Source organism: Ostrea edulis, chromosome 3 (genome assembly GCF_947568905.1).
Source record: "Ostrea edulis chromosome 3, xbOstEdul1.1, whole genome shotgun sequence".
Classification (NCBI taxonomy): Eukaryota; Metazoa; Mollusca; class Bivalvia; order Ostreida; family Ostreidae; genus Ostrea; species Ostrea edulis.
The window spans coordinates 63005072-63031070 of record NC_079166.1 but is presented as its reverse complement, the minus strand read 5'-3'; the positions used below and the strand labels follow the sequence as shown (position 1 = coordinate 63031070).

At 36.6% G+C, this 25999-nt stretch overlaps 1 protein-coding gene across 2 annotated transcripts in view; it reads right to left on the bottom strand.

Moving 5' to 3' along the window:
• Positions 1-12060: 12060 nt before the first annotated feature.
• Positions 12061-25999, bottom strand: part of LOC125673902 (uncharacterized) — a 55794-nt gene continuing 41855 nt past the window's right edge. For both annotated transcript variants that reach the window (XM_048910829.2, XM_056158467.1), the window contains exons 20-34: positions 25875-25990; positions 25474-25592; positions 24930-25048; positions 24378-24519; positions 23778-24028; positions 22910-22967; positions 22701-22780; positions 22273-22450; positions 21180-21289; positions 20821-20935; positions 19447-19584; positions 19058-19248; positions 18203-18430; positions 17235-17463; positions 12061-14101 (exon numbers count right to left, since the gene is read on the bottom strand). In XM_048910829.2, the coding sequence (XP_048766786.2) occupies positions 13952-14101; positions 17235-17463; positions 18203-18430; positions 19058-19248; positions 19447-19584; positions 20821-20935; positions 21180-21289; positions 22273-22450; positions 22701-22780; positions 22910-22967; positions 23778-24028; positions 24378-24519; positions 24930-25048; positions 25474-25592; positions 25875-25990 (2224 nt within the window). In that variant the 3' untranslated portion in view covers positions 12061-13951. The remainder of the gene's footprint in view (positions 14102-17234; positions 17464-18202; positions 18431-19057; positions 19249-19446; positions 19585-20820; positions 20936-21179; positions 21290-22272; positions 22451-22700; positions 22781-22909; positions 22968-23777; positions 24029-24377; positions 24520-24929; positions 25049-25473; positions 25593-25874; positions 25991-25999) is intronic.

The window sequence follows — 25999 nt, the reverse complement described above, 5'->3', positions numbered from 1 at the left end:
CCTTTTTACAGTTTTTACACGCAAACCTCTTGTTCTCGTGAATAATCTGTACATGTCGTCTTAGATTGTATTTCTGTGACAAGATGACTCCACAGATATCACAAATGAATGGCATGATGGTAGTATGTGATGATTTTAGATATCACAAACGAATGGCATGATGGTAGTATGTGATGATTTTAGATATCACAAACGAATGGCATGATGGTAGTATGTGATGATTTTAGATATCACAAACGAATGGCATGATGGTAGTATGTGATGATTTTAAAGATATCACAAACGAATGGCATGATGGTAGTATGTGATGATTTTAGATATCACAAACGAATGGCAGGATGGTAGTATGTGATGATTTTAGATATCACAAACGAATGGCATGATGGTAGTATGTGATGATTTTAAAGATATCACAAACGAATGGCATGATGGTAGTATGTGATGATTTTAGATATCACAAACGAATGGCATGATGGTAGTATGTGATGATTTTAGATATCACAAACGAATGGCATGTTGGTAGTATGTGATGATTTTAGATATCACAAACGAATGGCATGTTGGTAGTATGTGATGATTTTAGATATCACAAACGAATGACAGGATGGTAGTATGTGATGATTTTAGATACCACAAACGAATGGCAGGATGGTAGTATGTGATGATTTTAGATATCACAAATGAATGGCATGTTGGTAGTATGTGATGATTTTAGATATCACAAATGAATGGCAGGATGGTAGTATGTGATGATTTTAGATATCACAAATGAATGGCATGATGGTAGTATGTGATGATTTTAGATATCACAAATGAATGGCATGTTGGTAGTATGTGATGATTTTAGATATCACAAATGAATGGCAGGATGGTAGTATGTGATGATTTTAAAGATATCACAAACGAATGGCATGTTGGTAGTATGTGATGATTTTAGATATCACAAACGAATGGCATGTTGGTAGTATGTGATGATTTTAGATATCACAAACGAATGGCATGATGGTAGTATGTGATGATTTTAGATATCACAAACGAATGGCATGTTGGTAGTATGTGATGATTTTAGATATCACAAACGAATGGCATGTTGGTAGTATGTGATGATTTTAGATATCACAAACGAATGGCAGGATGGTAGTATGTGATGATTTTAAAGAGTAACGTATAGAACACTTCAAACATCAAGTGCGGAGTGCGCTACACAATCGATACTGCTGCTGGTCAGGGGAAAAATCGATACTGCTGCTAGTCAGGGGGAAAAAATGGATACTACTGCTGGTCAGGGAAAAAATTTCGATACTCCTGCTGGTGTTTTTAATAGAAATTAAAAATCCTCAGATGTGACTAAAAAACCAGATGTGAATTAAAGAAACGTATTAATTGATCCAATTAAAGACTCTATAATTAAAGATCAAATGAAAGCAGATTAAAGGAGACAAAATTCAATTTAACATATACCTTTGAGTTAACTGAACTCGAGTTTTCAACCTGCTTTTTGAAATGGTATTTATTATCAATATAATTCAGTTCATTAAATGTGATGTTCCTGTCATTTACTTTTTCTGCGATCCACCTTAGACACATCAAAATCAAGAGAGGAGAGAGTAAAAAATCAATACTGCTGTTAGTCAGGGGGTGGGGGGGGGGGGGTGATATAATGCTGGTCAAAATATGAATAAGAAATGAGTTATTGACTCGGGATGAGAGATGAAAACAATAATATTGTTGGTCAGTTTATGAATAATAAATGAATTATTGGTAAAAGACTTCGTATGATAAGAACATAATTTTTCCCTTTAATGCTTCAATTCAGCTATTCCAAGTATATGAAAGATACCGAGAGTCGTTCAGAGTGTGCGATGTCCATCAGATTTCAATATAGGGCTGATTTTCCCCATTATCGTCATGGTGATACTCTCAAACAAAGAAATTTACATGTCTGTTTCCGGTAACAATTCGATACTACTGCTGGTCAGAATATGAATAATAAATGAGTTATTAATATAAAATGAGTATTGGTTTTAAGGACGGAGAGACAGTAATGTAGTTTTACTTCATTGAGATTCTCTAACACAGATGTTAGTAAATCACATTTTTAACACAATAGAAGAAGAAAAATCTGACACCAAAATGCAGCTATCATAACCTCATTCAATGTCATTGTGGTATCAAAGATATTTGATTTTTATTCTAAATCTTGTGTAATGATGTCTCATTTCTTACGCTTTGTGTGATCAATTGCATGCGCTACCCCTGTCCCGCGCTAACCCTTACTTTAACAGTGGGCAGTGGTCGATAAAAATAGAGACGCCATCAAACGTCAAGAGAGTAAAGAGTAAAATCAAAGTTCTGAAAGTACTGAGAATCGCTAGGCTTGGCTTGTAATGATGCTGTATGGATATACAAGTTATTGCAGTACTATTAACATATCAAAACAAAATGTTCAATAATTTGCTGCAATGGCTAAGTAAAGGAAAGAATAGAATATTGGAAATTTGGAACACTTTTCTAAACGATTATAAATGTATGCTATACTAGTATTGAAGATGGGGGATTTCCTTATGAAATATTTGTCATGAAATGGAAAAATGAAAACGTTTTATAGTAATCCATATTGTTGTTTGATTTAGTTCGATCCTTATTGTAAAAATGATTTATAACGTAATGGGACTGTTAAATTAATGAAATGACCGCATTTTGCAGTGATATACATATTATGCATAAAACGTTTGCTGGAATAAATTACAAACTCGTTTTGATATGTGAAGAGTGCACCTTTATATTAAATGACATCTAAGAAGAAGAGTATTTGGTTTTTCCTCAATACAATGTCACCACACAATACCACTCAGAGAAACATTAAAAACCATTAACCCAACAGAATTGTTATTCCTCTGATAAAATGTTAGAAATTGCATCCACTGTACATGCGTCTGCGAATATTCATATATGTTATATAATATTATGTTACAATAACTCCTTTATATGACCTAGAAACCCATTATTTGAGGTGTCTTGATTAAGTAGCGTAGCGCAGGGTAAACGATGAATTCTCTTGTGTAGAATTACAATACTTTGAGCTATGTTTTTTTTTTTTTTTTTTGCTTATATAAAACATTGAAATCAAATTTCTGAATTTAACAATATTATCGCAGCCAATACTTTCCCCTGTTTCTAATTATACACAATAATGTACTGTATAACATTATTTTCTTTAATACATATAATAATTGACACATGTATATGATTTTGTAATTACTGTGCTATAGATGTGTTCAATCCAGGATCCCCTGGCACTCTCGGCGAGGATTAGAATGGTAAGAAAATTAGGCTTAGATCTATACAATTTTGAATGCTTTTTAAATGATTCCAAAACAATATTGTGATTTTCTTTAATTTTCATATAAAACTTCATTCTTCTCAATTTTCTAGAACAAAGAAAAAATTTAAACTTAATATTGATTTTGTAGGATTATTGTATTAAATTTAGTTCATATTAGGATATAGAAACCATTGATTTCCTAGTTAAATGGTTAAGGGGTTATATAGGTAACAGTCAGACTACTTTTGGGGTGTATGCTACACTATAGGTGTCGATCTTGTGTCAATTTACACTTTTGGATAAATTCATAACATGGAATCTCTCATTATATGGTCTTGTGATACACTACCACTTTATTGATTATGATTAATATGTTTTCTCTACTACACGGGGACCATTTAGACAGAGATCACCTCCAAAAAAATATTTACCTAATGTACAAAATCGTCATGCCAGAGGAGAACAACCTATCGGACAACAACATGGTTACAGAATAAACGAATCTAAACTGTTCCCGCCGCAGAGACTTGTCAGGAACTAAGTGTAATTCATTGAAATGCGCATAGCCAAATCTTTAAAAACTAGTTCATTTTGAAATGACCTCAGCGTGGTAGAAAAATTACTAGACTCACAATCTGACCTCTAGGGTCAAATTAGGTGTTGTCATCATTTGACGTCTGTCGTCTGCTAACTTTCCACTTGAGAACCACTGAATAAAGGACTCATTTTTGAGAAGTGACGTCTATTATAGCTAAATACATGTATAAATCGGCCTCGTGCTCTGCCATGCATTTAGCTATATATAGATTAGGCCTAATAAAAAATAATAGCATTTTGTATTCGGCAAAATGTTTCATATAATACAATTTTTATTGATTAAAAGTACATTTAATTGATATCAAAGTATTCCTAACTAGGGTACATGTCGCTTAGTTACAGGGCACTGAAGTAAGGTGGCATGATTTATTATAGGATTAAACATTCTTTTTGAAGAATTTATCGATGTGTAAACTCCGGACATTTTACTCACAAACTGAATAAAAGTGCGAAGCACTTTTATGTTAAGTTTGTGAGTAAAATGTCCGGAGTTTACACATCGATAAATTCTTCAAACAAAATGTTTGATTCTTATAATTCCAATTCATTCACTTTTAACAATTGCAAAAATTTTAATAGTTTCCCCGCACTCATCGTCGCAAACCACGGTTTTGAGTCCACTCACGCTCCCTCATGATGGATATAATCGAATAGAAGCACCCGTGGGTAACCGACGATGCCCCGCACTATGCTATTTGTTTTCAGGCGTGTATGAATACATTGCGTTTTTGGATTTATTGATGTGTAAACTCTTGTTCAGCTTTATTTTTGTCCAATCAAAACAATTGTAATAAATAACATTGGAATTATATAATACATAACACAATTAAAGACATGTAAATATCTTACATTGTCCCGTTAAATTGATGTTTAAATTTTATCATTTGATGGGGTGCTAGGCGAATATTATCTTTTGTAAACAAAATATAGGTGAACTTATGTAACAACACAAATATAACAACATCCATAAACATGACGTGTACTTGCATGCTGTAAACCGCTAAAATATGAACGTTAAAATAAGAAATAAGTGTGGTCCGCACAATATCACCATCGTGATTTTTTGTATGTGAAATGCTTACACATAGATCTTTTACGTGTGAAAATTTTAAAGTGGTGATATTATGCGGACCTATTCAAATATCTTCAAAAGTCGTTAAATTTCATGATATTTTCCGGAAATTTGTGTTACGTACGTATTTTGACCACGTCAATGTAGTAGAAATGTGACACATTTTCAAAGTTCGTTTTATTTTTGAGACAAGTGTATCTCCGTCAGTATTTTGCAATGTAGAAGTTTGATTCAACATGTACTTCATTTTTAGGTCACCTGAATTCATTCAGGTGACCTATTGCTATCTGTTTTTGTCCGTCGTCGTGCGTTAACATTTGAACATTTTCAGCTTCTTCTCTGAAACTCCTGAACCAATTTAAACCAATTTTGGCATATAGCATCTGTGGGTGGAGGGGAACAAAAATTGTGAAATTCGTGGTCTCTGCCCCCCTGGGGCCTGAGGGGTGGGGCAAAAACCATCAAAATGAGTGTAATTTAAAAAAATCTTCTTCTTTACTCCTGGACATCAAGAAGCCAAACTGTGGGCATATTTATAAAGAGCGTTGAGCCCTCTACCAAAATTGTGAAATTCATGGCCCCTGGGGCAGGGGTTCTTGTGTTAGGGTGGGGCTCTATTGGTCATATAGTGAAAGTGTAGAAATTCTTTGAAAATCTTCTCTGTCTCTGGGTATTAAGTAGACAAACTAATATCATGGTAATGATGAGCAAGGATGCCTCTTTATACCCCCCGCAACAAGTTGTGGGGGGGGGGGGGGGGTATACTGGAATCGGGTTGTCCGTCTGTAGACGCAATGGTTTCCGGGCTCTAAAGCATTATCCTTTCCACCTACCGTCACCATAATATATATATGGACTACCCATAGGATGAAGATGTTCCCTATCGATTTTGGGGTCAAAAGGTCAAAGGTCAAGCACACTGGACATCGAAGTAGCAATATGGTTTCCGGGCTCTAAAGTGTTATCCTTTCCACCTACAGTCACCATATCATACATATGGACTACCCATAGGATGAAGATGTTCCCTATCGATTTTGGGGTCCAAAGGTCAAGCGCACTGGACATTGAAGTAGCAATATGGTTTCCGGGCTCTAAAGCGTTATCCTTTCCACCTACAGTCACCATATCAAACATATGGACTACCCATGGGATGAAGATGTTCCCTATCGATTTTGGGGTCCAAAGGTCAAGCGCACTGGACATTGAAGTAGCAATATGGTTTCCGGGCTCTAAAGTGTTATCCTTTCCACCTACAGTCACCATATCATACATATGGACTACCCATGGGATGAAGATGTTCCCTATCGATTTTGGGGTCAAAAGGTCAAAGGTCAAGCACACTGGACATTGAAGTAGCAATATGGTATCCGGGCTCTAAAGTGTTATCCTTTCCACCTACAGTCACCATATCAAACATATGGACTACCCATGGGATGAAGATGTTCCCTATCGATTTTGGGGTCAAAAGGTCAAAGGTCAAGCGCACTGGACATTGAAGTAGCAATATGGTTTCCGGGCTCTAAAGCGTTATCCTTTCCACCTACAGTCACCATATCAAACATATGGACTACCCATGAGATGAAGATGATCCCTATCGATTTTGGGGTCAAAAGGTCAAAGGTCACGTGCACTGGACAAGGAAGTAGCAATATGGTTTCTGGGCTCTAAAGCGTTATCCTTTCCAACTACAGTCACCATATCATACATATGGACTACCCATGGGATGAAGATGTTCCCTATCGAGTTTAAGGTCAAAGGTCATGCGCACTGGACATCGAAGTAGCAACACTCAGAAAAGAGGTAGTTTATACCTATTATCAACACCCTTTGGGAGATTGGGGTAAGCGGGGGGGTATTCTTAGTGAGCATTGCTCACAGTACCTCTTGTTAAAAATTGTGAAATTCATAGCCCCTGGATCAGGGGTTCTGGTGCTAGGGTGGGGCTCTATAAGTCATATAGTGAAAATGCATTATTTCTTTGAAAATCTTCTTCTCTGTCCTTGGGTATTAAGTAGACAAACCAATAGCATGGTTATGATGAGCAAGGATGCCTCTTTCAAAATTGTGAAATTCATGGCCCCTGGGTCAGGGGTTCTGGTATTAGGGTGGGGCCCTATTGATCATATAGTGAAAATGCATTTTATTTCTTTGAAAATCTTCTCCTCTGCTGCTGGGTATTAAGTAGACAAACTAATAGTATGATAATGATGATCAAGGATGCTTCTTTCAAAACTGAAATTTATGGCCCCTGGGTCAGGGGTTCTGGTGCAAAGGCGGGGCTGACCACATAGCTATTCAATGTTTCTTCCATCCAAAAGTAAAATTCTTATATTTAAACACAAACCTAATTCAAACATTGGAAGGTTGTTACATGATACCAAACGAACTTAGTTCTTTAACTAGACGTGATAATTCTTCCATTACTGTTACCCTAATACAGATTCGTTCAGATGATTGTGAGAGTAGCTACCCCACAAAACATACTTCATTCTGGAAAATTATAAAACATTGCTATAAATTATAAAACATTGCTATAAATCATAAAACATTGCTATAAATTATAAAACATTGCTATATAAGGGACCAGGCAAAATTTATCACAATGATGGGACCCCTAGAAGAACAAAATACAGAAAGCTACGGAAACCAGAATTAATTTTGTCCTATCACAATTAGAGCGGACGTGACGTGAAGCATTTCAATAGGTGTAATAATAAGGAAAGTTTCAGTACTACAGAATATCGTTTAAATTAAATATGCATGTATTTTACTTAGATTTGGAGAGGGTAAAGCGCATTTGATGACAAAGAGATTGTATTATAAAGAGCACAATTTTAAACTTTCACTACACAATCTTATTTGACTTTAATGTATGAAATAGTGAAGATAATGAACATGCAGTGATCAATCTCATAACTCTGATTAGGAATATACAATATAGTGTTGGGCAAACATGGACCCCTGGATATACCAGAGGTGGGAACAGGTGTCAAGGAGGAGTAAGCATCCTCTGTCAACCGGTCTTGAGTCCTATATCTTAATCAGGTAAACGGAGTAATTCGCAGTCAAAATCAGTGTGCAAAGAAATGTCAATCGGTGTGAAACACGTCAGACAGCATTTGACCTAAAGACAGGTTGTATTGCCATACTACATCGTTATATAAGCGACCATAGAATTTGTGAAGTGCTGTCTTTCAATGAAACTGCTGAAACCCCTGTAACATCAACTTGTTTGTATGTGATGATATAGACATTTGATTTTGTCCATCATATAAAATAGAAACGTGTGATGCCGGACAATGATGTTTCTTATTATTTATCGAAACCTGTTTCTTATAATTTAATTTTTCGTCTATCTCTGTTTCCCGCGTTCCTCATCCGACAAACACAGAGGTTTCTGTTTCTTTCACACTTTTTCGATGTACAGTGTATGTATATCTGAAATATTAAACAAGAAAAGCTATTTTTTTTAACTTATCTATGGTTTAATACTAGTCGGTAGAGGGGCCATCATATTTTTGTCTTTTTAAAATAAATGTTTACAAAATTGAAGCTTTGATTACAATTAGGCCTCGAAAATTTAAAATTTTGCAGTTGCTTCAAAATTCTAAGTGTTTTGCAAAAGAATTTCGATTGATGCCATAATGAAGGTTTTCTCTACATTGTTGATAAATTCATGATTCTATAGGTTTAACGGATGAGTTTAGCCCATTTTGCGACAAAGACCCCCCTCCCGATTTCGGGTACTAACGTTTGGACAAAACTGCTGTGTGTGGAGAGAGTGAAATGAGGCAGGATTGGAAAACTTTATTAGTTAGATGTTCTTAATAGGTACCTTGACTATGTATTTTATTGACATGTTACAGTACGCTGGAATTTGTCATGCATTGTAAACTATTTTGCAGTTCAATTCCAACCAATTAACATAACATAATCTGATAAATATACATGGATTTCTGTCTTGCGAAATCAAATAAAACAAGTCAAATATACCCAGTTGGACCGGTACTGAACACGCTCGCCTTTGCTTAACTTCCATGATCACAGCATCGCTAGCTCATTAGCGAGGCAGAAGACATTTGCTATAAACTATCCACTCATGGAAGCTTCGTCTGGAAGCTTATTATGGCTCTGATTATTTGGCACCTCTTCAGCTACAGTGTCCGCTGTTCACCACAACCACCGTCGTCCCCGGACGAAACCACGTCGGTGCATGAACACAAAGTTTCAGAGGTTTGAAGAGACTCTACCTAAAGCAGGTCTCTCACCAAACACCAGTCACTACACTGTCACCAATGTGTAACGTGCAGCGGTCTGATTTGAACAAGCTCGACAATGCTTACTGACTTTTCAATGTATCCAAATTTTACAGTTATTTGGTATCAAATCTAACTTAATGTACCCCGACACTACATTTTTAGAGAAGGGAACATGTATACACAAAATATGAAAGCCTTAGTTCAAGATATATTTTTAAAAAAGTAAACTCAGGTGTCCTATTGGAATTGATTGTCGTCCGTTGTGCGTTAACAATTGAACATTTTAAACTTCTTGATAACTACCATTCCAATTCTTTTCAAATTTGGTATGAAGCACTCTTGGGGCCTTTGAGGCGGGGGAAATACTGCCCAAAACTAAATGCATAATGATGTAGAGCAGGAAGGCCTCAACCAAATTCGTAAATTTCATGACCCCAGGGCGGGGCAAAACTTACTATATTGTGTTTATGTGTTAAAAAAACAACTTAAACAACAAGATCTTTAGTGTTATTGATACTAAACTGAAACCAAGTGGATATTTAGAAAGAGCATGCAGGTAGTCCTGTACCAAAATTGTAAATTTGATGATCCCAGGGGTAGGGGTTTTGGTATTAGGGTAGGGCCAAAATGGTCAGTTATAAAATTTGTGAACTATAGAAATTTTTAACTTCTTAATAACTACCATTTTAAGTCTTTTTAAATTTGGTATGAAGCATCTTTGGAACAAGGGGGACAGAAATTGTAAATGTCAGGACTCCTGCACCCCTGGGGGCCTTAGGGACAGGGAAAAAACTGCCTAAAATTGACCAATTTTAAAACAAAATCTTCTCTACAACTGCACAAGTGCAAGAAAAGCTAACTAGATAGTGATGTAGAGTAGGAAGGCCTCTACCAAAATTGTAAATTTCATGATCCCGGAGTAGGGGTTCTGACCCCAGGGCAGGGCCAAAATTAGTTGATAGTGTTTATTTGTAAAACATTTAAATAACGTCTTCTTTAGTGCTATTGATACTAAATTGAAACTAAATGGATATTTAGAAGGAGTAGGTCGTCCTTTACCAAAGTTATAAATTCTGATCCTAGGAGGTCAAGGTTTGGGTTCAGGGTGGTTTCAAAATTATAATAACAATTTGAAGGAATTATTTAAGTTTGCTGATACTCTTAAAAAATTTATATGCATACTTAATAGGTATATCAAAAAGGATGTACAAAAAATGATGAATTTCACAACCCAGAGTTGGGTCCAAATTAGTCATATCTTTTAATGTTTTAACACATATTATGTAAAGCCTTCATCAATGTATGCACTTTTGATGGTATTGAAGTTTTAAGAACACTTCTTGTTTTATGCTGCTGCTGAACATTAGAATTTAGCTTAGATATTCAGAACAGGAAATGTTCTCTAGATTCCATAGCCCTTTGGAGTAGTGATACATTTCAATAGTACTCAGGTGACCGATAAGGCATGTGGGCCTCTTCTTCCTATATATCAGTATACAACATATTTGATCCCTTGTTGTGGCCCCACCCTACCCCCAGGGACTATGAATTGTACAGACTTGGATCTACTCTATGTCAAGAGGCTTTCATGTAAATTCCAACTTTTCTGGTCCATGGTTTTTAGTTCACCTGAGCTGAAAGCTTAAGTGAGGTTTTCCGATTGCCTATTGTCCGTCTGTCTGTAAACGGGATCATGATTTTTACAAACTTGAATCTGCACATGTCAGGCAGCTTTCATGTAAATTTCATCTGTTCTGGTCCAGTGCTTCTTGAGAAGACTTTTAAATGACCTCATTCTAATTTTGCATTTTTGTGCTATCTCCTCTTTCAAGGGGGTATGGCCCTTCATTTGAACAACCTGAATCCTCTTCACCCAAGGATGCTTTTTGCCAAGTTTGGTTGAAATTGGCCCAGTCGTTCTGGAGAAGGAAGCCGAAAATTTGAAAGTTGACAGACAACCAGGAAAGCTCACCTAAGCTTTCAGTTCAGGTGAGCTAATTAACCGCCTACGATTTGAAAAATATCGTTTACATACACGAATCTTCTAAAAGTAGGTCAAAAGTCAATGTTAAGATCACCTGATCAAAGATCTTGGTGTTAATAGAAAAGCCTTCCCACATGGAATACACATACCAAATATAAAACATCTACCTCTTATGGTGTAATACATATGTCCAAGGTTAAAAGTTGTTTGGGTATTTTTAAATATCCAAAAACAAGATTAATGTCAACAACTCTGGTATCTTTAGAAAGGTATTCACAGCAGAAATGCACATGCTCAATATAAACACAGTACCTCCTACAATTTGACAGTTATGGCTTAAATTCTAATTTTCTAAATGCAAGTCAAAAGTAGGTTAAAGGTCAATGTTAAGGTCACCAGGTCCAAGATTTTGGCGTTAATGAAAAGATCTTGTGACAAGGAATTCACTTAACAAATATGAAAGGTCTACCTTATGGTGTAAAAGATGACTAAAGTTAAAGTTTTCTGCCACAGACAGACAGACCTAAAAGTATATGCTCCTGAATCTTCTTTTCTGGAGGCAGGAAAATGACCTACGGTTTCAGGCAACAGATCCGTTCTCAACTCAAACAAAATAGCTGTGTCCTCAGACCCAGCCAATAACTATACAATATGCAGGATAGAATCAAGTGACCTCAAACTATGACCCCTGGGGAATTGGGAAATTAATCTGGTGTTGGATAGTGTAGATGTGTGGGATAGGGAGGGGGATTAGGAAGACACAATATGGAACAGGGGGGCCTTTTGTTCAGCATGTCTATAGATAAACAAGAATAGTAAGTCCTTTCAGTTTTAGTTCTTTATTGATGGCAGTCTTGTTTTTTCGATAACCACAGATCTCTCCGACACTGATAAATCCGACATCTTAAAAATCATTTATAAAAGCTACAACGGTAAAAACAAGTCTACAAAACTTTTGTACGCCATTGCACATAAAGCATTGAGCAAGTCCCTGAATTCTCACACATCCAGTGTCTAAACATTTACAACAGTCACTACTAAAGGCTTACACAAAATGATTACTCTCCTCAATTTAAAACATTTCTGAAGTACTTTAAATGTATTTAGTTAATCAACTAAATTACATGATCTTATTTGTTGTGTGTATATGTATACATATATATATATCTATATATATCTTTTTGCCTTAAACAAATTAAATATTCACTTGCACACCCCGAGGAAAAAGAATTTTCTTTTAAATTTTACTTGTGCAATGTCTAGCTGAAATTATTGGAAAGGAGAGTTATTTCCCTTAGTCACTCTCCCTGCTTCAGTTTTAAAAATGTTTTGTAAGAAAATGTCGTTTGAAAATCCCCTGATTAATATATGTACATATTTAGATTATTCTTAATTTTCAATCTACTGCAATAAAAATATCTTCAACAAAAACTGTCTAGCACATACATAACAAATCTTTAAATCTATGAGAGAGGCAACAACATGATTATTTTCAGTCTGCGTTTACAATAATAACAAACAAGAGAAAGACCGGATATAGAATAAAGACATGAAGCATGATACACAGACCAGTACAGAGTCAATGAAATTTCACTTTGAGATCTAAAAGAAAAATACAGAATATCAAACAATAGGACACTGGTAAAAATGTTTTCTGTCTATTTAAAGTAACATACATGCACTGTATATTCCCATGTCTATTTAAAGTAACATACCTACTCTGTATATTCCCATGTCTATTTAAAGTAACATACATACTCTGTATATTCCCATACACACTTCTATACATCAACACCTACAATGTCTACACAAATTATTTCTAAATTAGCTGCATAAATATCACAGACAACTGTCATGGAGACCGAAACCATGGCAACAAAATGTAAACAGCTTGAGCAAGTACAAAATAGGTCAATTGGGGCTACCCTCATCTGTGTTTCAGTTTTTTCTCCTTATGAAGATTGGAAATGTAGATGGGCAGGAATTGAGCAATGGATAATGATATATGTCTTTGTGGGTGTGTCTATCCATTACAAATTCTCAGAATTCATCAACAACAGTTCTGCAGTAAATGACTGCCCTCTATGGATGATCTTAAGCAGACTGAGCACATGAATTAAGATTTCAGCAGTCACTCCCATATTCATAAAAATAACATAAATTTGGCCCAATATTTGTCAAAATAGAAATGTTCCTGTCTAGAATATATATATTCTCTTTCTCTCACAACAATCTACAGCTGCAGCACATGACTACAATTCCAGTCTTGAAGCTGTTCCTGTCATACATATCCCATAAAGATCTTATTTACAGCACATGACTACAATTCCAGTCTTGAAGCTGTTCCTGTCATACATATCCCATAAAAATCTTATTTACAGCACATGACTACAATTCCAGTCTTGAAGCTGTTCCTGTCATACATATCCCATAAAGATCTTATTTACAGCAGCATGTCATGTGAAAACAAAACTGAACAGTTTTCCTGCTAATAGAAATATGACTGAATGAAATACATGTGCATGGCTATACAAACACAGCAGTGAAACTAGGGATATGTCTGACTCGAATGTTCCTGGTGACTTCTGTAAGGCACAAAGGTCTGAATGATTATCAGTCAGTCTTCCAGGATAATACTGTTAGTGTTCATTGAAAATCATGTCAATCAGTATCTGCTATAGACTTGTCTGGTAAATATCTAATGAATTTCAATTTCAAAAGTCCAGTGCTTTGTTGACAACTTCCCGGAGTTGTGTCCCTTTCTGAACATCCTGCTTAGCGAGCACACGCCGGAACATGATTGGACAGTCCAACGACACGCATGGTTGATTATCATCTGAGGCTCCCATACAAGTATTACAAACCTAGAAATAAATGTTCACATGATTCCTTGATATTCCAGAAACCATTCACACTTGACCTTATTTTCAAAAAACATTTAACTTGAGTACTCTTAAAAGATTTGGTTTCTTTTCTGGCATCATGCTCTTGAAAATTTATAAGTTACCTTTCATTTATAGAACTAGAGAAAGCTTGTACAATGTTGGTTTCAACTTGAGTTTGTGAGATATTCACTAAAACAAAAATTCCAACAATCTTCACCATACACATGATAAAAGTGGTGTAATCTAAAATAACTACATTTTAACCAGAATTCTTCACCACACAAAAGATGTCCCCCAATAAAACTATAGTTTAACATGTGATCTTCACCACACAAGAGATGTAACCCAATATAACTACAATATTCATCACACAAGAGATGTAACCCAATATAACTACAATATTCACCACACAAGAGATGTACCCCAATATAACTATAATATTCACCACACAAGAGATGTACCCCAATATAACTATAGTTTAACATGAGATCTTCACCACACAAGAGATGTAACCCAATATAACTATAATATTCATCACACAAGAGATGTACCCCAATATAACTATAATATTCACCACACAAGAGATGTAACCCAATATAACTATAATATTCATCACACAAGAGATGTACCCCAATATAACTATAATATTCACCACACAAGAGATGTTACCCAATATAACTATAATATTCACCATACAAGAGATGTAAGGGCTATTCCAGAAATAAATGCATGGGGGGGGGGGGGGGGGGGGGGTCGGGAGGCACCTTTTGTATATACCAAGCACCCATAAAAAAAAATAAAAAATTACCCCATGACCCATCAAATTAATAAACTCATTTTACAATGACCCATCTAATAAAAAAAAAACTAACCAGACCCACCACAAAAATATTTTTAAAAATGAAAACGGTACAAATCTCGCGAGGTTTTCGGGACAAACATTCTAGTCAATGACGCGGTAATGCCTGTGTGACATTGTATCACAGTAGTTCTGAAGAAACGATGTCACATCAACAATCAAAGGCATCTATGGCGGGAATGTTGGAAAGATTGGGAGTCCAAACGATGCTATTATCATGAAATGGGTATGGATATGTTTTTCCACGAATCGTTCGTCTTCTAATGGAGCCCGCGCCCGGAGGCCTCTATATCACCATCACACCGACTGATAAATATAACGCATCGGTACCCTCGTATAAATCAACTAAGGTTTGCCTGTTTTTATTAGAAAACGGAGTACCTATTGGTTTCAAAATATTCCCAAAATCGATGCACTGTAAACTGTAATAATCTACAGAACAGAGTTCGCCGCCATCACGTCCAAAGGGACCCTACTAAACGCGCCTCTAATTTGAAGAGTGCCGTAATGGGAAGTTATGCGCTGCAGAGAGCGACAACTCGAATAGTTCTATGTTACTTCCGATTTCGAAAGCACGTTTTCAATTTTCCCTCCGACGTTTTGTAACCAACACGACAAGAGTGACAATAAAAATATTCTGAAAACTCAACACCCACGTGGCACAAAATAAAACAATAGAAACTACCCACTACCCATAATAAATATTTTTTTAACAGTCCAACCACGGACCAATTAAAATATGAAAAAATACGACCACCCACACAAAAAAATATCGTTTGCCGCCCGACCCCCCCATTTGATCATTTCTGGAACAGCCCTAACCCAATATAACTACTATCTTCACCACACAAGAGATGTAACCCAATATAACTATAATATTCACCACACAAGAGATGTACCCCAATATAACTATAATATTCACCACACAAGAGATGTCCCCCAATAAAACTATAGTTTAACATGAGATCTTCACCACACAAGAGATGTAACCCAATATAACTATAATATTCACCACACAAGAGATGTAACCCAATATAACTACAATATTCACCACACAAGAGATGTACCCCAATATAACTATAATATTCACCACACAAGAGATGTAACCCAATATAACTATAATATTCATCACACAAGAGATGTCCCCCAATATAACTATAATATTCATCACACAAGAGATGTAACCCAATATAACTATAATATTCACCACACAAGAGATGTAACCCAATATAACTATAATATTCATCACACAAGAGATGTAACCCAATATAACTATAATATTCACCACACAAGAGATGTACCCCAATATAACTATAATATTCACCACACAAGAGATGTAACCCAATATAACTATAATATTCACCACACAAGAGATGTACCCCAATATAACTATAATATTCACCACACAAGAGATGTAACCCAATATAACTATAATATTCACCACACAAAAGATGTCCCCCAATAAAACTATAGTTTAACATGAGATCTTCACCACACAAGAGATGTAACCCAATATAACTACAATATTCACTACACAAGAGATGTACCCCAATATAACTATAATATTCACCACACAAGAGATGTAACCCAATATAACTACTATCTTCACTACACAAGAGATGTAACCCAATATAACTATAATATTCATCACACAAGAGATGTACCCCAATATAACTATAATATTCACTACACAAGAGATGTACCCCAATATAACTATAATATTCACTACACAAGAGATGTAACCCAATATAACTATAATATTCATCACACAAGAGATGTACCCCAATATAACTATAATATTCACCACACAAGAGATGTACCCCAATATAACTATAATATTCACTACACAAGAGATGTACCCCAATATAACTATAATATTCACCACACAAGAGATGTACCCCAATATAACTATAATATTCATCACACAAGAGATGTAACCCAATATAACTAGTCTTCACCATACAAGAGGTGTATCCTAATATAACTACAGTTTAACAAGTGATCTTCATCCTACCAGAGAAGTAACCCAATAAAGCAACTGTTAAACCAGCATTATACAGATACTGTGATATTAATTGTACAATCACAGTAATAAAAAAACAAAAAAAAACAAACATGCAATGTGGTTTAGATTTCTTTAAATGATCTGTCTGGGTTCTGCAGACGGATCAATTAGTTGGGTTATTTTTTACAGAAGGTTAACTATGATGCAATATTATGCTTCATGTGCTGGTATAAGCCAGCTTTTCATACCTGTACCAAATCATGGTAGACTTTTTCCCATCGTCTGATCCTATCACAGAGTGAGACACAAACATTCTGGGGGTCTTGGATACAGATGTTACAGATCGCCTGATTGGTCTGTTTATCACATACAGGGCAGTTGGTGGCAGAGAAGTACTGAGAAATAGTTCCTTTCTTTTGGTCTGGGGCCAGGAGTGTGTTCGGTACTACGCGCACTACCTTCGGCATTTCATTGTACCTATGGGGTCAGAAAAATAAGTTTGATCTGTTCATTTCCATAGTTTTGAATGAAGAAAACAGAAATGTTCAGTCACTTTCTTAACTGTACAGCAAGATGTGATATGTTTGTGAAACACTGATGCCCCAGTATAGCCAAACTCCAAGGTCAAGATCATGTGGTAAAAAATGTATGTAAAGAAAAGTCTTATCACAAGAAATACACAGGTGAAATATAAAAGCCCTATATTACCATCCACTTAAAACTTATGGTCAAGGTTAAAGTTTTTGTGGACAAACAGACAGACAGATGGAAAGATCAAAACAGTATACCCTCTTACCTCTGATTAAAGGGGCATAAAGAATGATAGCGATGACTGACCAAAGAAAAAAGAATTGTCTAATAACATGGCCAAGTCACGTTGTAGTAAGACTGACCTTGATCTTACAAAGTTCTGACCTTGACATTTTAATCAATTGTATATAAAGTCTACATCTGAGGTCAAAATGTGATATGCGACCTTCATCATTCACATAAAGCTATGGTTTTTTGGAGTTTTCTTTTGGTCTCAATGTTGTACAGTTTACAAGTTAAAGTCAATGTTTAAACTGCATACATCTACACAAACACAAAATGCCACTAATAATTTGAAAAACTGATGTAATCGTCATGCTTGATCGTCCCAGTAAGCTGTGAAAGAAACATATCTTCAACTGTCAAGTACTCTTGTACATTTCACTGAATATTTCTCAAACCTTACCATGAGAATACATCCACGCCAAGCAGAGAGAAGAGTCGGTCCAGGGGTGGCAGTATTTGTTTGGTGATGTAGTAGGTGGCATTCAGTCTCAGTGATGGATCGCCCAGAAGCTCGTGTGGCTGTCGTACAAGCTGTATCAGTGGGAGCCCAGGGCTGCCATAAACAATCACATAGGGTACGCGTTCTCCGGTCCGGGGCTCAGCTCGCCTGTCCTGCCGTAGTAACTTCCTACAAAGTTCGGAATGTATCATTTCTGTGTACAGGTAAATCCATTAAAAAGGTCAACATCTAGTAGATGGACATGTTACCAAAAATGTACCACAGCATGTACATAAAACTATTCTGCAGGCTTCCAGCTCAGAAGATTTGAAAGGTATATAAACTTTGGACATCTTGAAATTGTTTTCTAGTTCTAAATTTGTGTTCACTTACATATGAACTTCATTTGACCTTTACATTATGCACCTCATAAGATTGATAGTTACTCACTTTAAGATATCATATCCGTATAGCTGGTTGGGGGGGGGGGCAGGTATTCAATTTTGGTAATTTCCAAAGATTCATCAAATTAAAAATCACTAAATTTAAGTATGTTAGTATACACTGTATATATATATATATAATATATATATATATATATATATATATATATATAATAGATCAATCAAAATTTTATCCATCAAAATTAATGGTATACCGTGTAGACCCAAATCTGCCAAAATTTGTGTCATGCAAAAAAAATCCAAACAACCAACCCCAGCTATACAGATTATAATCCCAGTACATACAGTGTATTACGTGTTCTGCACCCCCCCCCCCCCCCTCCCCCTGAGAACAGAGGGTACATGCACTTACTTGGCAATCTCCAGGGCAGGAACACATGCACCCGGCTTGTAGCTCTTCATTCCTCTGTACTCCTTCGCAAATACACAATCCTGCATGGTGACTTTTCCCTCCATAAATTTGCGACATTGTCGTAACAGATACTCCTTAACTTGAGATACGTCCTTACAACCAAACAGAATTTTGATGGACCTCTCTAGAATCTGAAATATAATGGAAAATTCTCAGCATTCACTAAATCAATTGAACCAAACTTAGCCACCTTCTATACATTTTTATTTCAAACCTTTCCCTCTGTCTACCCTTCTGTTGACAAGACACCCCCCCTAAATTCCATGCAAGTGTTAAAAACAGGTACGCAGATAAACAATGTTTATACACAGACTACATCTCCCTGTTACCTTGGATACTGCTGGACACGAGTCTCGTCTGACCGTCTCAATTCCTTTGGCGTCAAACACCGGTTCTTTCTGCTCCACCGTCTCATAACTGTAGCCGACATACCGCTTCTTGGTTTGTAAAACACAGGGGTAATACACCTAGAAAGATTGATTGTATCTTGTTTAAAATCTCTCTCAGAAATTTTCACTCAAATGGTGATGTCATCAATACAGGTGAAGGGCTTCAAATTTAGGTCTATGCTCGGCACATTCGGCCATCGAGCAGTGAGGGTTCTTTAGCATGTCACACCTACTGTGACATGGAACATATGTTTTTAAGGTAATCTCCAAGGACCCGCGACATACACACCTGATGCCGAGCGTTTGGCGATGGAACTGTCACAACCTGCTTTAACGACTTAGGTCCGTCACGGCCAGGATTCGAACCCCGGTCTACCGCATGCGAGGTGAACGCTCTAACCTCTAGCAGCACTGTGTAGTACTGACCTAAATCTATAGATACGACAAACAAGAGACCCATAGGCCTCATCGGTCACCCAAGTACATGTATTAATATCATGAAATTTACAATTTAGGAAGAGGTCTTCCTGTTCTACATCACTACGTATTTAGTTTTTCTTGGAGATATGCAGCTGTAGAAATGAAGATTTTTGAAAATCGGTCAATTTTTGGCAGTATTTGCCCCACCCTAAAGCCCTGGGGATAATTTACATTTTATGTCACCCTTAACCCAAAGATGCTTCAAATTTCAAAACAATTAGAATGGAAGTTATAAAGAAGTTAAAATTGTTAAACTGTTCACACATTTAATCACCAATCATTTTGGCCCCACCCTGATACCAAAACCACTACGCCTAGGATCATGAAATTTATAATTTTGGTAAAGGAATACTTGCTCATTCTAAATATCCATTTAGTTTTAATTTAGTGTCTATAACATTCAAGAAAATGTTTTCTACATGTTTTACACAAAAACACTATACATGTATACCAGGTTTGGCCATGCCCAGGAGTCATGGGGAACATCAAATTTACAATTTTGATAGAGAACTTTCTGCTCTACATCACTATGTTCAATTGTTAATACATGACAACAAACACAGACCAATTGCTATAGGTTACCGGTATCCATATTCATTGTTTCACGAAATGGCAATCATAAAGTCAACACTGCATTCTTGACACAATAGTGCCATTCCTTTGATCATTGCTATAACTTGTAAAATTCTAGAGTTCAGTTTATGAAATGCACTCACAAGTTCCATTTCAATTATTTTCAAGATACCATACATCCAATCTATGTGTTTTTCTGGAAATGTTTGCACGGTTGTATATATATAAAGAAGAGCATGCCCAGTGTTGGACGAGTCATACCTTTTCAAACTTGAGTTTGATCGGTTTGGGGTTCATTGCTGTTACGGCGTCACAAATTTCATGTCCGATTCTGAAGGCGTCCTCTTTACTGCGACCCTTCATCTCAAGGAACATACTGCAAAGGAATTTTTTTTTAAAAATCTATATCAACATCTTAATTAAAAACATCATAGACCATGGTAACATATATCAATTTATTTATATACCTCCTCCAATTTCACACAATAGTTAACAATGTACATTTTTAATTGAATCTGTAGAAAACATGACATCCTTCCTAAATCTTGTCTGGTGCCCCTCCTCCAGAACCTACCTGTGTGTATCTATATACAAGTGTCCCCCCCATATTTAGTACCTACCTATCTGTGTCCCCATACACCACTCGTGCCCCCCAGTCTGGCCGGTCTTCCACGAGTTTTATTGCCCGTTCCAGCGTCTCCCTGGCCTTTCTTACGATACTGTCTCCAACCTTTAACAAAAAGTTCACCAGTCTATCAATAATCAATGGAAACTTCTCTTACAATATTACCTCCAACCTTTAACAAAAAGTTCACCAGTCTATCGAATCAATGGTAATTTCATTTCATATGTTTCTAACAATGCCATTGTTGATCGCTGAATAAAAAGTCAGCCTACACTGAATATACATCAATGTTATAACTTTGTACTACACAATGTTATGTACGAAAAGTATCATATTCTTTGTTACTAGAGTGAAGTATTCTGATGGGTTACTCAGGCCATGATAAAAACTATAGCCAGGACTAAAGTGGGGTGTAAATAATACACGATGTCACAATGACCTTCTGTTATACAACACAGTGATTTCGAACATCCAAACATGCACTGTTACATTAAATATGAAATCTCTTATTAAAGGTGGCTCATTCCATCAAAATCTTATTTCATGACTTGTTAAAGCACATTTTATGAAGTATGATTTCACCATAGAAAGTGATGCGAGCTTTTAATTATTTTATATGATTTTTTTTTGTTGGTGTTTTTCCAGAATGATGGTGTTTGTATACAATTAAATTTGTTATTTAGGTTACATAGGAAATGAATTTATTACAAGTTACATAAGTCATTTGTCAAGGTCTATTGGAATGTGCATTTTAATGCATCCCAAGTGTTGAGGCTTCAGCCTCAGGGTGTATTGGCCTGCAGTTGTGTTGAAATATAATCAGGGCTGGATCGATTGATTGATTGATGTTTTCCGCCACACTCAACAATTTTTCAGTTATCTAGTGGTGCCCAGTTTTTATTGGTGGAAGAAAGAACCCAGATACACTGTACCTGGGAAGAGACCACCGACCTTCCGAAAATAAACTGGGAAACTTTCTCACTTACTGGTGCGAGCGGAATAAATAAATCCCAGTACTATCCTACTGTGCATCATATGACACTCATGTTGTTTACAAGCTTCATTATTACTACTACAGACACACATACCTCAATACACGGCATTCTCCCGGAGAAGTTAGCCCCCGTGTATCCGTATGTTACGTTTGCGATGAGCTTGAGTCCGAGTTGTCTCGCATCGAGCAGTCGATACAAGCCTTTATCGTCCTTATGTTCCTTCATCGATTTCTTCACCATGATGCGCGTGTTCAAGATCTCCTCCACCATTCTGTCAACAGATACATGAAGTGCCTGAATAATATCCTCACAAACTGGCTTGATGAATTTAATTCATGAATATATAGAGTTAGATCAGGTACAAATTTTAAAGCTGTCAAGCTTCACAAAGATAAATTACTTTACAATGTACTAAATACATTGATTACTAAGTCCAGTCCCTTAGCAGTACTATTTCCTATCCCCTAGCAGTACAATTCATGAGAAAGAGTTATGTCCCTTGGACAAAGAGTATGTCATACTTTGAGATGACGCCCTTCCTGACGTGTTCCTTGACAAACACCACTCCATTGGGTGAAACAGTGACATCATTCTTAATTCTCTGTAAAAATAACCAATCAAAATACATATAATATATCCATTACAGACAGTATGTAAAAAAAAAATAACCAATCAAAATACATATAATACATTTATTACAGACAGTGTAGCATAACATTTCCATACGTACATTTAGCGTTTTGGGAGAAATTCGCAGATGAGTACATCCAAACTCTATAGGGCCCTCACTAGAAAAAATACACAAATATGTTAGTCTAAGTCAAGTCTCAGAAATGTCAGAAGATGCAGTGTAAAAAATACACAACTATGTTAGTCTAAGTCAAGTCTCAGAAATGTCAGAAGATGCAGTGTAAAAAATACACGAATATGTTTGTCTAAGTCAAGTCTCAGAAATGTCAGATGTAGTGTAAAAAAGTTTGTTCATCCTACAAGAATTTGAGTTTTTTCTGAATGTTTCAGATTATGAAGCAAAAGCTCTGCTGCAGTCTGATTAAAACCTCCTCACACTTCTTACATTAAACCACCTCCCACTTCTTACATTAAACCACCTCATTAAACCACCTCCCACTTCTTACATTAAACCACCTCATTAAACCACCTCCCATGACTTACATTAAACTACCTCCCACTTCTTACATTAAACCACCTCCCACTTCTTACATTAAACCATTTCCCACTTCTTACATTAAACCACCTCCTATGACTTACATTAAACTACCTCCCACTTCTTACATTAACCACCTCCCACTTCTTACATTAAACCACCTCCCACTTCTTACATTAAACCACCTCCCACTTCTTACATTAAACCACCTCATTAAACCACCTCCCACTTCTTACATTAAACCACCTCCCACTTCTTACATTAAACCACTTCCCACTTCTTACATTAAACCATTTCCCACTTCTTACATTAAACCACCTCCCACATTCACCTGCCTTTCTTCTATTTTGATGCTACTGAATATTTTTTCCCAATCAAATGGGTATACTTAAATTCCATACAGTAGGGAAAAAAGAAGACAATGGTCACATACTGGGCATTCTCCAGGAAGTCCAGCCGCCCGACACATGTGGAGAAGCAGTAGTTGTGGGCAATCATGATGGAGGGGTAGAGGGACTGGAAGTCCAGCACCACCACTGGGTCCGCATAGAACCGCGACTCTGGCTCCAGGGTCAGGGCGATACACTCTGGGGCCCGCATACGGGCACGCTGTTGGACACTAGGCGAGGACGGGATGAAATTCATAGGTTTGGCCAACCTCAGCATCATGGATTCCACTCGATACTGAATATACAAAGGGCAAAGGTTAACCCTTGATACTGAATAAACAAAGGGCAAAGGTTAATCCTCAATACTGAATAAACAAAGGGCATAGGTTAATCCTCAATACTGAATAAACAAAGGGCAAATGTTAATCCTCAATACTGAATAAACAATGGGCAAATGTTAATCCTCAATACTGAATAAACAAATTGCAAAGCTTTACACTCTTGAGATTTTTGCTGTATGCATGAATATAAGACACTGATTTCTTTGTGTGTGCTGTACTGTGGATGAATGGGTCCATAGTAAATACAGGTACAAGTAAAATGAACTGTCTTTATATTTCATACACGATATTCCTTTAACCCACCTGTGAACCCCTGGATAGGACATGATAAAACTCGATTCCAAATACTCGGGCAAATTCACTGGTCCTCCCAATCAAATCCAGCTGGTCAACAATTTTCAAGTTACCCTGTACTCGAGTTAGGTAGTACTTAATGAATCTCCATCTGTCAAAGAATAATGAATAGCAAATGATGCGTAGAATTTCAGTAAATGTTAGCCAATGCTAACAAAAAACTAATTAACGAAGCATGATAGTATGTGTCTACATACGCTTTTGAGCACACTTTGTTACATACTGTGAACACCATTAGTACTTACCTGTAATGGTGTGTTCAGTGTCTAGTATTTACCTGTAAAGGTGTTTTCTGTGTGTAGTATTTACCTGTAAAGGTGAGTTCTGTGTGTAGTACTTATCTGAAAAGGTGTGTTCTGTGTCTAGTATTTACCTGTAAAGGTGTGTTCTGTGTGTAGTATCTACCTGTAAAGATGTGTTCTGTGTGTAGCATTTACCTGTAAAAGTGTGTTCTGTGTGTAGTATCTACCTGTAAAGATGTGTTCTGTGTCTAGTATTTACCTGTAAAGGTGTGTTCTATGTCTAAGCCAAGAATTCAGAGTCTGCAAGCTGAAATGGGGCACTCTTTTATGTATGACATGGTGAGTCACATTCTCAAATGTGTAAATGTTCAACGTGACCTAAAAATAGACATGAAATCTTGTACAGATTCATAAATATAGAAATTCTGTCAATACTTCTTGGCAGCATGTATATGAGATACAGAGTGGACGTCACAGATTTATAATTCCAAGTGATTGAGGCACGACACATCTCTAATTCCAGGTCTTATCACTGGGACTAAGCGATTTCTACTGGTAAATCATCATGGGGGGATATATCCGCGTAGATCAGTCCAATATCCTCTACCAAATGTCACATCACATTAATAAATCAATTCCCTATTGCACACTAAATATGGCAAAACCTTAAAAACATCATACATAGAGAGTTTCTTATGTTTAAGGGTTCTACAGAAGTTCAAAAGCAAAGTGTGGTCTGAACCCCCCCCCCCCCCCCCCCCCCTCCCCCCCTCCCCTATATAAAACACAGTAAATGTTCATACCTCGTGTCTAAGGATTCTCCAGAGGTTCAGGATCACACGTCCGGCGATGTGGATCTCAGAGGAGTGGTCTGCTCCCCACTCATCACTCTCAGCCTTAAAACTGCTCTTCTTCTTCTCATCTAAAACAAAACTCTGAATATGTACATGTATTACAAAACTCCGAATATGTACATGTATATCAAACTTCTCATCTAAATATTACAAAACTCCGAATACATAAATATATATCAAACTTCTCATCTAATTATTACAAAATTCTTAGACTAAAATAAATTTCTCTACAGCATACTGCAGATGATCTCGGAAGTTATTAACTACCTGTGGATCAAGTTACCACTCACCTTTCGATGACCTTGGAAATTATCAATTACCTGTGGAAGATCTCGTAAATTATGACTCACCTGGAATGCGGGACATCTGAGCACACAGATTGACACTGAGATGCGAGGCTCGCTGGAGTAGGTATCCCCATGACAACTTCTGTATCTCAAATCCAACGAGAATATCTGGATCCCACCTAATGAAA